Consider the following 13137-nt stretch of genomic DNA (forward strand, 5'->3'; position numbering starts at 1 on the left):
ACCTAAAAGAGGACAGGGTTAGTAACATGGTTGGCAATGATTACAAACTGATAAGAAATAAAAAGAAACAACTGAAAAGACTTTTTCTGAGAAGGAAAGTGAGGAGGAGGAGGAGGAGAGCGACAGTGGGAGAAGAAAGGAGCAACAGACGAGAAGAAGGAGGAAAGCAGAGAGAAGATGAATTAAATAAAAGATTGAATAATACACACCAGGGTCTTATAAACTGCTGTAGCATGGGTGCCACCTCTTGAGGACAAACGTAACCAAGACGACCAATTGTTATTGCTAAGGTAACGCAATCACGGTTACACACCACCAAACGCCAACCAAGACATGAGCAATGAGGAGGGGGAGGAGAAAAAATAAAGAAAAAACAAACAACTCAGAGACATAAATCAACAGAATCTGTGTATGATAATAATAATAAAGAGAAATTTCACTAGTGTTGATTATTAACGCCCCCGTCTGTCAGTCAGGAGGGGAGGAATGTAAAATATGACACTCTAAAATAAAACATACAACACGTTTAAGGGAGAACACATTGACAACTTTGACAGGACATTCATAGAAAAAAGGCAAACAATGGCATCTGCGTTCAGAAATCAAAACAGCTATTGGATTGAGAGTCATTAGCTTGATTTGAAATGGACACATTTCTCCCTTAAACTCACAAATGTTAATTTTTTTCATAAGAAACAGAAATTTTTTTGTTCTTTTTCAAAAAGAAATGACAAGATTACTCCAAGCCAACTACATGGAGGGAGACTAGTATCCAGCACAGCAGGTTCTTATGAGGCAGAGGAGGAGGGAGGACCTAAGTTTAAGAGACACAAAACTATGCAACATTCTCATTAACAAACAGGCATTTATGAACAGTCCAATGACACATGCAGAAAGCAGATGGTATGCTCATTAGAATACAGTTCAGTGCAGGATAGACTCATCACAACACCTTTAAACCAACGTTTATGACTGCCAAATTTACATTTTGCACCAGTAATAACCTGGCTCCCTTGGAAAATGCCGAATGGTTGCATCTTAATGTTTGTTTTTGCACTTTTTTCTGTAATTTTGTTTCAGATTACAAAGTTAAAAACATGCAAAAATGGTAAAAGATTACTGTTTGCACCAAACTCTAATTGCTTATAATCATTATCATGTATCCTGCATCAAACATCGGCCATTCTTAACAACATTTAACATCTATTGGCAGATATGCATCCACATTTAAAGAACAGTAAATAAAAGCAACAAATAAACCGACAGCAAACAAACAGGAACACATCTACAAGAGTCCTTACATTTATCCGATTTAGGCTGGTTACACTTCCCTCTTGAGTGTTTTTGATCACTCCAATTACTCAAAACAAGAGCAAGAGTGTAACCTTTTCCTTAAAATTCACTAATCTAGGATCCCTACATTTACAGTTTAGGTATTCTCTTAATCTTTAAAGAAGTGTTGTTCTTTCAGTGTGAAAATCTGGCTATGTGAGCTCACCTATCCATGATTTTATTCTGCTGCACGTTCACTCTGCATTAGTGAATCCCAAGCCTGGGCTCTTACACAGCTCGCTCCGTTCAAGAATTTCACACCCCGGCGTGCACCGGGTTTCCTTTTATGTTTATTGACACTGCAAATCTGCAAATCAGCAGCAGAAATACTTCACATGCTTTCAGCGAAAACCCGTAAGGCTCCAGACTTGGGAGGGGTTTCTGGGATAGAGATTAAAAACGGGGTGGGACAGGCATCCTGGTGGATGTGGTGGATCCTGACTGAGTGGACCTGAGTGTGTGAGCACCTCCCTGTGTGTGGCGGGCGGGCGAGCTGGCTGGCTGGCTCAGCACTGCCACCGAGTGGTACCTGTGTTTTCCAGAAGAGTCTTTGGGGTATTTGGCCTGTTTATGATCTCCACCAGCTGGTGCAGCACCATGGCAATGTACGGCTGCATCTCAGGCCCTGTAGGGGGGAGAGAGAGAGGATAGAGACAAATCTGTGGACTGAGATTCACTCATAAAATAAACAGTGAAAACTAGAGGTGATCCAAATACTTAATGGTTATAGAGTATCCTATCCTATCATGTTGAGGAGTGTATGTTGTGTTATCATATCATATTTTCTATACCCATCCCATACCTGAATATTTTTAAATTCATGACTTAGTGTTGATTTGATTAAAGAGCAAGACAGGCATAAAAAAACATAAATAACAGCTGTAAATGATTAAGCATGTATCAGTTCTCAAACCCTATCTAGATACGATAGAATACATGACAAAAATAAAATTTAGATTTTTAGGGAAGCACAATATTGTAAGCCTAACACCGGTATCGGCAGATATGAGCTAAAAAAGACAATTACCTCTATCGGCTGATATTACAATTCTGCCAGTATTTAAAACCAATAATTTGGCTGTGAATATCAGCACATATCCAGTGTAAATTTATGTTATTTGTACTAATAAGTTTGTAAAGTTTTAGGCTAGAACAACAGATCTATACCAGTTGAGGTGTTTTCTTCTTCATTCTCAATTTTTAAACTTCAAAGTTTGTTTTAATTACTTAAGTTCGTTTCTTTATTCATCCATATACATTAAAATGCATTAAAAGGACTGAAGTTTTAAGTCTGAAAGACATAATTGAACACCAGTATCAATATTTGTATCGGCTAAAATTAATCCATAAATATCAGCATATCGGATATCGGCAAACAATCCAATATCATGCATCCCTATTCATTTTATTTATGCAAATCAATATTCAGTAGACATGTATCAATCGACTCGAGCCATTTGGGTTTTATGCCCAATCGATGTCCCTTTCTGAGTCAAAAATATCCCCCTTTAATGAATGGAGGTAAACAGGAAAGGCTGGGTTTTTAGTACAAATTTATAGGTGTATACTGAATGAGTGTCTCGTCAGACTTTCTCTATCAAACTGGACAAACGAACCCATCTTGTGACCACACGTCATAAACTGAAATCACATACATAGTTTTTAACATGAAATGCCAATCCTAAAATACTTTTTTTCTGTGTAAGTTAACACCTCTCTCATGAGAGAGCAGGAAGTGTTGTTTGACTGCTCTTATCAATACTTCTTTTTAAAATATTTATGCTTAACTTGAGCTCAACTTGTTTCAGTATCTCAAGATAAAATGGCTACAACAGGGTTTTTACACCAGGTAACAAAGCTGGTTATCTCCTGATAACAGGATAAATATCTGGTGGTCTGTCACATAAATAAATATTCTTTTCACTGTCATAGAGATGATTATGTCAAAATACCAAGAAAACAACCAGGAATTGCTCATTATGATGGAAAACTATATAAAATGTATGAATGCATGTCCAAAAAGGGCTTCCATACATGCAGACTGACTGAGATTAACTTAGAAAACCTGGTGCTAAATAAAAATGCTCAATGGAAAGGGTTATTCAGATTACTATTTGAGTTTGCTTACAAGCATTAGGATATTATGACCTCTGACTTTAACCTCTGCTGATAATTTTGGATTAGTATGACACCTTTAAAACTGGTGACCAACATATAAAAGTACAATGCAGCTAGCTGGCCTTGGTATCTAACTGTATTGTAAGCAGGGACATATTGTGGATATTTCTGGAAAGAAAAGCACTCACCCATCTGTATAGATATCTCTCCAATCGCCCATGTTGCATTGTTGCACACTGATATTAACTCTGGGTTTAAATTTGTACCCAGTATGGGCATAAAATCAGCTGCAGGGAGGAGAAAGAGTCAGCTTATCATTTGAGGAAAATCTTACTGTGAACAATTTTTAAGAGTGGACTTCACAGTACGCACCGATGCATGGTTTGACATGCTGGAAACAAGCTTTGGTCAGATCTCCCAGCAGAGCAAAAGAACTCTGACGCACTTCTGGCATTTTGTCCTGAAAGTGTGGAGTAAAAAACAAAAACATGAACAACAGTGGTGATGTTATCAGCTTATCAGATATGTGTCGTTTTGAACTCTTAAAGAGCTGCTCACCTGCATGCACTGGTACATGAGGGTGAGGATGTTGCTACGAGCGACCAGCTGCTCAATGGTGCCTCCTAAACCTTCTGCTAAACCGCTGAGGAGATCCAACGCCACGATCATGAAGTCTTTATCAGGGGCCTCGTACTGGTCTGGCTGGGACTGATGGAGCTAGAGAAGTGAGGAAAAAGGCTGAGGACTCCCTGAACTATCTCGATGTCAGGTTAATTGTCAGATGCTCTTGCATCATGTCCAAGTTGACCTTTTTCTGCTCCTTCTCCTAACTGTGTGGTTTTCTCCTCTATAATTTGACAATCCTGCAGCTCAGAGTTTCCCCTTCTGCACATGAAGAAACCATACTAAAAAAGAATGCATATATCTTTAAAAATCAAGGTTTCTTTACTCACCATAGCCTGAGCTAGAGTCTTCTGGACCAGGTTGACACAGCGTTGGTACACAGGCTCACAGTATGGCAGGAAGCCGCTCTGCAGGGCAGTGGCTACAGAAGACAGACACTGAGGAAGGCAGACAGGAGTCAGAAACAGTCAGAGGTCTGTTTATATAAGAACAAGGACTGACACAAGTGACTTGTATATAAAATTCCCACAAGAAAACTCACTTCTAATAAAGGGAAGAGATCTTTGTCCTCATCTTTTAACTGGTTCCACTTCTGGATCAGCGGAGGCATCAACATCTGGATGTACTCCTGTAAAACAACATTCATTAAATTAGTCTTTATAATCACAGTGTGCAACTAATGAGTGAGTGTGACTAATACAGACATAAACGCCTTCATCCTTACATTTAAACAAATAAAAACAAGCATGGGGGGTTAATGAATGCTTGTTTTCACCTTCTGGGTGTAATCATTTATCTACAGAGCTTCAGAAACAGGGCTTGAATCTTTAAAAAACTACAAAAGTTAGATGAAAAAAGGGTATAATCATCTTATTCTCACTGAAATGCCCATGCTTTTGTTCCACATACCGGTTTATTGAGATGATGCCCCACTGAGTCAGCGAGTGTCCCGATGGCGTCGTACAGGATGAGCAGGTTTTTGTGCTGGTACTTGCTGAAAGCAAACACGAGTGTGTCCAGGATGAAGGCCAGGTAGGGCACCAGCTCTGTGCACGCCTCCTCCTCCAGAGTGGCAAAGGCACTGGTGGTTTGAGAGATTATACAGAGGAGAAGGGGTGTGCAATATTAAGACATTTTAATGCAGAAGGGAAGAGAGTAGAGAGCAGTTTGGACCAAAAATCATATATTCTTTGGTAAAACACAAGATCGATCTCTCTGTTTTTTTATGCAAATAGAAAATAGTTGCCATAGTTACCAAGGTTCAGAAAATTGGATTTGATTTAAGTAAAAGTCAAAACTATTTACTATATATCGAAAACTGTTTAACTGTGTGTTTATTATCCATACTGACAAATGTAAACGGCCTAAAAGAGTTGAAATATCAGCATATTAGAATTCCAAAATCGTGCACCTCAAACAAAGACAGAACATCTGGAAAAAATAGCAAGTAAAACTGGTGAGGAATGAAGGTTTCTCTTCCTCCTTGCAGTTCTACCCACTTGAGTTTTTTGCAATCCAAAGAGTGTGTAGGAGTCTTCATGCAACTGATAGATGATTAAAAGTAAAAAATACCTGGGCATTTAGGGCCTCTTTTTTTGTAACTGTCATGTCAAACAGGTTTCAAAGTTATTTAATCTCTACTAATTAGGGCTGGGAAAATAATCGAAAATTAGATTACATCGCAACATGGCCTGCTGCAATTTTCAAATCGCAAAATTTCTTTGACTCGAAATTGTGTCAAAATACCAGTTTTAAACCTTTTTTTTGCGGCAGAGATGTTATGCATGACATACCATGCAATCATTCGGGTGCCTTTTTTTTAGAATTGCTTACAAAAAAATCCTAATTTTTGTACTTTTTTATTAAATATAAGAATCACAAAAAAACCTTCAATGCAACAAATCATATCCAATTTGCAATACAAGTCAAAATCATCAGAATTTGACACTTTTAAAGAATTGTTCAGCCCTTGTTTAGGAATAAAAGAAAGTAAAGGAATACTTGAATATCAAATCGCAATTGCAATATGGGGGAAAAAAATGGCAATTACATTATTTCCTAAAATCGTTCAGCCCTACCACTAATAATTCCAATGCAACTAGATTTAAACTAGAGATAATGCCCCATTCGGACTAAATATTTTAATACAGCCTGTTGTGGTCAATAAGCATTTTACTGTAGCATTCGTACTGTAAACAATCTTTTTATAGAGCAGTAAACCTGGCATCTATTCTTTTTAAATCAACATAAACTATATCAATAGAAACAATATCATCTTGCCTTACATCTTTTTAAAAATATATCTATATGTATCAAAATCTTGATATACCGCCTACTCGGGCCTCAAGTAAAGATTAAAATTCAGACCAAGTCTACCAACATGCTGTAAATTCAGTGCTTCATGCTCACCTGCAAGCAGCCTCCTGCACGCGCTTGTTGCTGTCCAGAATACGTTTGAGCAGCTCCGTCATCAGAGGTTTCAGGTAAGTGTCCGGAGGCTGGCTGACAACCCAGTGTGCATAGCGGCTCAGTGTCCAGCAGGTGATGGAGCGCACTAGAGCTTTCTTATCAGACAGACACTGGACAAGATGGGGGATGAGCTCAGGTAGGTACGGGATCATACCCTGCATGCAGCCTGGAGAGATCAATAAGAACAGCGTCATTTCTAGGAGGTATTTTCCTCAACATGCCTCATACTTAGTTCTGCTTATTCTTTCATTATTGCCGTGACCAACCCTGTAATATAATGTTCCACCCTCTGCCCAAAATCTAGTAACAGTCTGATCCTCTCACCTTCAGCAATCGCCCCCAGCACCAGGATGCCAGACTCCTTGACCACCCACTCTGGATGGAAGAGCAGCTCTTTGAGGAGCGGCAGAATGTGCAGCAACAGATCGTCCCTGAACACGTTCGCCAAGACGTCCAACGCTGCAGCGGAACACTTTCCTAATGTTTGGTGAGAAGTAGAGAGACATGCAGACACATAGAGGAGTGTGCAGACAAACATCATACAGACATGACAGGTACAGTAAACAAAGACACAAGACAAGTCATCACTACACTTTGTTTCCTGGATCTTAGTTTGGAGATTGGAACGTCAGAAAAGAAGGAAATGAAGGGTTTTATAATAAAACAGAGGCTGCACAGCTCTGAAGACAGGCACTGAACTCACGCAGGTTCCAGTCTGAGATCGTATCATCAACATCGTCCAGCTCATCATCATCATCATCATCTTCCTCTATCCCATCGCCTTCATGCTGCTGGGCGACTGTACGGGAGCGATGGAAGCGTGGTCTGATGTCTTGCTCGTTGTCAGGGATGGCTTCATCTTCCTCAATGTCACCCTGATGGCAAATCAGTGAGATAACAGTTGTGCAATTTAGGCGGTGTGCTCTCTTTGTGGCTTAGGGCAGCTTTTGGTTGAATATATGATGGAAGAGCTGAATTTTTCATTAAGCTTCTGTGTTAATCAATACAATCAATAATAAAATTCACTGAGATTTTATCGCTTTAAAATGTTTTATTCATATTTATAAAATTTAACAACCTTATCAAGGATCAAGGATGCATGAGATAACCTGATGTGCTAGAAAGACTGTTTCATATATCCACTGCATTGGAAATACTTCTATCCATCTGGGCAACACCATATGGATGATGTTTGGGTCAGGCAGAACTTTTCTGAAAAATCCTGAAGGGTTACTGGACAAATATTCTGTCTGTCACATCTATCATGGGCCAATCAGAGCAACAAAGCCGGATTTAGTAAGCCTGCATAGCCACTAAGGACTAAAATACATAACATGAGGTTGACATGCAGCCGTTATTATTCTTCACTATCAGTGGAGCCAGTTGGTAAATGCAACTCTTGCCAAAAACAAACTTTTCTCCACCAAGAAGAGCTTTCAGTGTGGTTATTTACTCTTCTTTTAGAAATGTTGTCCAATTCTGGGGCAAGATGGCCTAGAAGTTAGGCTGTGCTCCATGCCTGGGTTCAGTTCCAGCCTGCAGCTCCTTTCCCACATGTCCCAGCTTCGCTCTCTCATCTCTGTTTCCAACCCTATAACTGTCCTCTCTTTTTTAAAGGCAAAAAGTATCTTTACAAACAAAAAAAGAAATGTGGTCCAGTTCTGATAAAACTTCTGCTATAGCTGCATCTCTGCTAATCTCTTCACCAGCCGCCATTGTTAAAAGGCTTTCCATCTCTTCAGCTAACCCACAGTTGTAGCTACCACCCTGCTCTGCTCGACTGACGCTGACTGGTTCATTAAGAGACTGGGCACAAATGTTTCAGCCTGAAGCTATGCAAGACAGAACTGCCTGATGATAGACCATGACAGAATCTGCCCAATCCATCCAGTTTTTAAGCAAAGTCTCCAGACTGTGGGCTGATCACATCTGATTAACATCTAGCTGACTCTACTCACAGAAATGCTGAATGTGACAATGAACATGTTGAATTTTTTATATTTACGTGTCATAATCAGAAGCCCTGCCATCTGCAAATTATTAGGTGTGTTATAAGGTTAGTCCTATAGGAATGTAAGATCTTATTGTTTTCTTGGCTCTTCAAATGCTAATTTGGGAGCTTTAAATGCACCTTCCCTGTAGTTTTACTCTATTTTTCTTTTGCAAATCTGCTCAAGCTCCAACTCCAGCTTTAGGTCATTGTCTTACTGGAAAATAAATCTTCTCCCAAGCTGTAGTTTTCTTGCTGACTTAACAAGATTGTCCTCCATGATTTTGCCACATTAGTTTTACTCTCTACCTTTACAAGCCTTCCAGGATTGGCTGCTGAGAAGCACCCCCACAGGACGATGCTGCCACCATCCTGCTTCACAGTGGGGATGGTGTTTATGGTGATGTGCTGTGATTGTGCATCTTGTCTGATGGCCAAAAAGCATCTCTTTGGTCTCATCAAACCAATGGACTTACCACCTCTTGACCATAGAGTCTTCCACATGCCTTTTGGAGAACTCTAGTCCAGATTGAATCTGAGTTTTCTTCAACAGTGGCGTTCTCTTTGCCACACTATCATAAATCTTTGGCTGGTAAAAAACCCTGGCAACAGTTGTTGTATGCACAATATCCGAGGGAGTGAATATTTTTCTACAGGCACTGTAGCTCCATGGCAAGGGACTGTGTAAGAACTACATGCATGAAAACCATTCTACATATGCATCATGACAACACAAAGAGTCCAATATGGGTATGGTCTAAAATACACAAGAAGTGATTTTTTTAAGGTTTATTTTGGGCATTTTTGTGCCTTTATTTGATAGAGGAGGATAGTGGATAGAGTCGGAAACAGGGATGAGAGCATTTATAATTAAACGTCTTGCCCATTGGTCGATTGTCAGGTTTCACATTTTAACAAGCAAGTTCACTTTATTTTTTCTTGTAAAAAATTAAAACAATATTTTTTGTGCTGTGCTCTTGAACCTTCAATTCAATGGTTAGAAAACTTTTACGGATTTTGGTTTCCAGGATGTGTATGGGTCATGTAAGCACACAAAAAAAGTAACATAAACCACTTAATCGAACCACATGTCAGCCTGAGTCATGGGCCAATTTGTCCCCTTACCCTGAAGTACAAATATTAAGCTATATAAACTGACCTTGAGCAGGATAATGTCAATCTCAGAGTACTTCATCCCGTTGACGAGCACCGGAGTGAGCCTGCAGAGGAAGCCAGAGGAAGAATGATGAGAACAAAGGGCAAGGAGAGGTTGAAGCCCTGCAGCCATCACTCATGTGATTCCTGCTGTGGGTGCAGTGTAATGTGACAGTTTGGTGACAGATGTTACAGCTGAGGTCAGCAGCCACGGTTCTTAATCAGACGTCCTGAGGTGAGGGAGAAGAATATCGTCCTAAAGTACAAGGTCTTCAACAAGTCATGGCCAAGGTTGCTATGAATCAACAGCTTGTAATATTAGAGCTGAGGTGCCTTTCAGTGTACTGTATGCACGTGTGTTTGTGTGAGAGGGCTCTTACTGGGAGAGGTGTCCACACAGCACTTCCTTACACACCGGCTGCTCCGCCAGAGTGAGCCAGAACTCGCAGGCCTCCAAGGCCACATTCTCATCCTGGTCCTGAGTCCTCTGCAGCATGTACTGAGGGGAAATGAAGACACATTCTATCATTTTGTTGTTTACAAGTCCAATACTTTTGTAAAAAAAAATTCAGTGCATTTATTTCACTTTTGCACTGCTCTGTCCCAGGGAGATGCTTGGCTTTTACATTGGTATTGGCCAATATCGGGTTGTTGACAAACATCAGCCAATTGTAAACAACGTGGCATGAACCAGTAGCCTATTATGAGTTTGCCTGCATGCTGGCAAGTGCTTGATCCAGCTGCTTCTTACATTATGAGGCTTTTAAACTCATGGCGGTAATGCTGTACCATTTGAGAAGGTTTAACGGTATTAAAAAATAGGTACCACTCAACCCGCATAGTGTTTACACATGGAATTGAGAAGGTATCAAATTATTGAAAAGTACCTTAGTCCATCCATAGGGAGTCATCCAAGAGTCTTTTAAAAAACTATGTCCTTACACTTCTCTACTGTGCCGTTTTTAAACTGTTTCAGCCTCTGACTCAGAGTGGTGGGAGTATCTTGTTCTTAGGATTATTTTGGGGGCTTTTTGGTCTTGATTTTTCAGTGTATAGCTTAAGAGAGACAGGGAATATAAGGAGAGAGAGAGAGAGGAAATACAAGCACCAAAAAAGCATCAGGATTAGGAGTCAAACCTCGGACCAGTGCAACAACTAAAGCATATATATCTGGTTCAACTCCTCTTCCCACTGAGCTGAACCATTATCTGTGTTTTTAAGCTCTGGATTTTCTGTACATCTGTTTTTATATCTCCAGCAATGCCTTTTATATTTCTGTTGTGTCTGGATGTCTGCTGCAGATCTAATTTCCTTTGAGGAAATAATAATATTGAAGTAGGCCAGACAAAACAGAGTTTGTCTCATTTTTTCTTTTCTTGTCCGTGATACTTCACACAAAACTTGTTGTGCCAACTGAAGATGTGTCTTTAAAAGCATTAATACAGATTTAAACCCAAAGGAAGATTAAATAATTACATTAAAACCACTGACTGTATTATTTATTTTTGTTACTGCGCTGCCAAGTTCAAGATATATACCTGGTTTGTTGTAGTGCAGGAAATTCTGATTTTTGAAGAAGTTGTTCATAAACTCAGAGAATCATCAGAATTATCCAACAAACACATTTCTGTCCCCCCCCCCAAACTCTCTTACCTCTATGATGTTGTGCATGTGCGGCAGCAGACGATCCAGGCGAACTTCCAGCAGCATGACGAGAGCTCTGCACACGTTCTTCCTCACCTCTGGTTCCTCGTCTGTCGCCAGAGCAAACAGGTTCTAGAGAGAAGAGAGGAAGGAGTCAGACGGTCCAACTCTGGACTATGGCTGAACAATTTGGTAAAATAATGTTATTGCAGTTTTCTTCTCCAACATTTTGATTGCAATTTTATATGAAAGTCTTCCTTGACTTCCTCATCCTGTGTATTTTCCATTAAACACAAGCAATGAATCATTTTATAATACAACCAGGACAATATTAGATTAAATAAAGGCTAAACAGTTTTGAAAAAAATTTAACTGTGATGATTTTGACCCATATTGCAAATTGGATATGAATTGTTGCATTGAAGGGAGTGATAAATGTTATGTCATTCTCATATCTAATAAGAAAAAAGTACAAAAATTAAGAAAGTAGGATCTTTGTAGACTATTCTAAAAAATCCACTTTAATGATTGCATGATACGTAATGCATAACATCTTTGCTGCAAAAAAAAAAAAAAATTTAAATGGTATTTTGACACAAATTTCAGATTAAAAAAATATTGCACCTTCTGCAATTTGAAAATTGTGATTTAATCTAATTTTCGATTAATTTCCCGGCCCTACTGACCCAGTTGTCCCCTCACTGTCAGACAGGCCTGACTAAGTGCAAACCTTTACAAAGGTGTTAAAAAATATTAATTCCCAAAAATATTTAGGAATTAAAAACAACAGATTAAGATTCATTAAACTGATCTAAGAATGAGACATAAGGCTGGAAACCAAGAGTAAAACCTAAACGGTACTTCAGCATTTGAAGTTCATCCAATTGTCCAAGCGGAGTGACTAAGTGGCCAGATAAAGAAAAGCTGTGAGGTAAACCGTCAACAGACTGTCTGTCTTTATTAAGAAAAACCCTCCTCAGGTCATTATCTCTCACCTCAGTAAAGCTAGTTACTGCTCTGACAGACTAACCTCCTGACATTACACGTGTCTGAGTCGTTTTATGTCAGTGGAAGTTTAGACTTGCCTCGATGAAGGGGTCAATGTGCAGCATGAGAGCCTGAGTCCTGCTGATGATGAACTGATTGACGCAGGCAATGGCATGAGATCTGAAACACAATAACCACAACTTAACATCCACAAGTATGTTGTTCTCACATGCCACAGGCTATAAATGCAAGCACTGTCTTAAGTGATTTCACAGGCAAACGTGACAAACTGGAGTCTTTTGTGAACACCCCTGCATAATGAAAAACTCAGACTTTAGCAATGCAATTCTGTGACTCTTACAGCCTTTTCACACATGCTCCACATACTGAAAATTCCCTGAATTTTTTGAGCTGAGCTGCATGTTTGAGCACAAACTAGCAAACTTTTTATCCCAGTTTTCTCAGGGCTTTTTCCTGACAGCCTCCTTGTGAAATTGGAAGAACTTGATGTATAAACCCATCAGGAAATAGTCTGGAAAACTGAGGCAGCTGTGAGCAACATGTGATACATGTCCCAGTAGTCTGGAAAAAGGGTTCAGGGTGTATTATCATTAGGTAATGCAGCGCTGGAACATAATTTCTCCCCCCTCTTTGGTGGTCTGCTCACATTAGTTACTTAATTCTGTGCTCGGGGACAGTTTTGCGCCCACACAGACTGGGGTTGCAGTAATCAGATAGTCTGCAAATCCACCAAGGAGAAGAAAAAAGAAGAAGCAGCCATGGCAGCCACTTGCATCTAAATTTATCTATGCTCCTTC

General features: G+C 39.6%; 1 protein-coding gene across 4 annotated transcripts in view; it reads right to left on the reverse strand.

The window, feature by feature from the left end:
- The window catches only part of tnpo1 (transportin 1), a 53380-nt gene that overhangs the window by 12333 nt on the left and 27910 nt on the right, over positions 1–13137 (reverse strand). For 3 of the 4 annotated variants that reach the window (XR_005993220.1, XM_041811463.1, XM_041811464.1), the window contains exons 7-21: positions 12418–12499; positions 11342–11464; positions 10069–10187; positions 9693–9753; positions 7247–7418; positions 6868–7020; positions 6484–6709; positions 4984–5155; positions 4616–4702; positions 4404–4511; positions 4009–4167; positions 3823–3910; positions 3639–3737; positions 1862–1957; positions 210–285 (exon numbers count right to left, since the gene is read on the reverse strand). Coding sequence is in view for 2 of the 4 variants with exons in the window: in XM_041811463.1 (XP_041667397.1) it covers positions 210–285; positions 1862–1957; positions 3639–3737; positions 3823–3910; positions 4009–4167; positions 4404–4511; positions 4616–4702; positions 4984–5155; positions 6484–6709; positions 6868–7020; positions 7247–7418; positions 9693–9753; positions 10069–10187; positions 11342–11464; positions 12418–12499 (1821 nt within the window). In the remaining 2 variants the exon portion in view is untranslated. Of the gene's footprint in view, positions 1–209; positions 1958–3638; positions 3738–3822; positions 3911–4008; positions 4168–4403; positions 4512–4615; positions 4703–4983; positions 5156–6483; positions 6710–6867; positions 7021–7246; positions 7419–9692; positions 9754–10068; positions 10188–11341; positions 11465–12417; positions 12500–13137 lie in introns of all 4 variants that reach the window. The other variant, XR_005993221.1, reaches the window with a different exon arrangement.

This window comes from Cheilinus undulatus, linkage group 17, assembly GCF_018320785.1.
Source record: "Cheilinus undulatus linkage group 17, ASM1832078v1, whole genome shotgun sequence".
In the NCBI taxonomy this organism is placed as follows: Eukaryota; Metazoa; Chordata; class Actinopteri; order Labriformes; family Labridae; genus Cheilinus; species Cheilinus undulatus.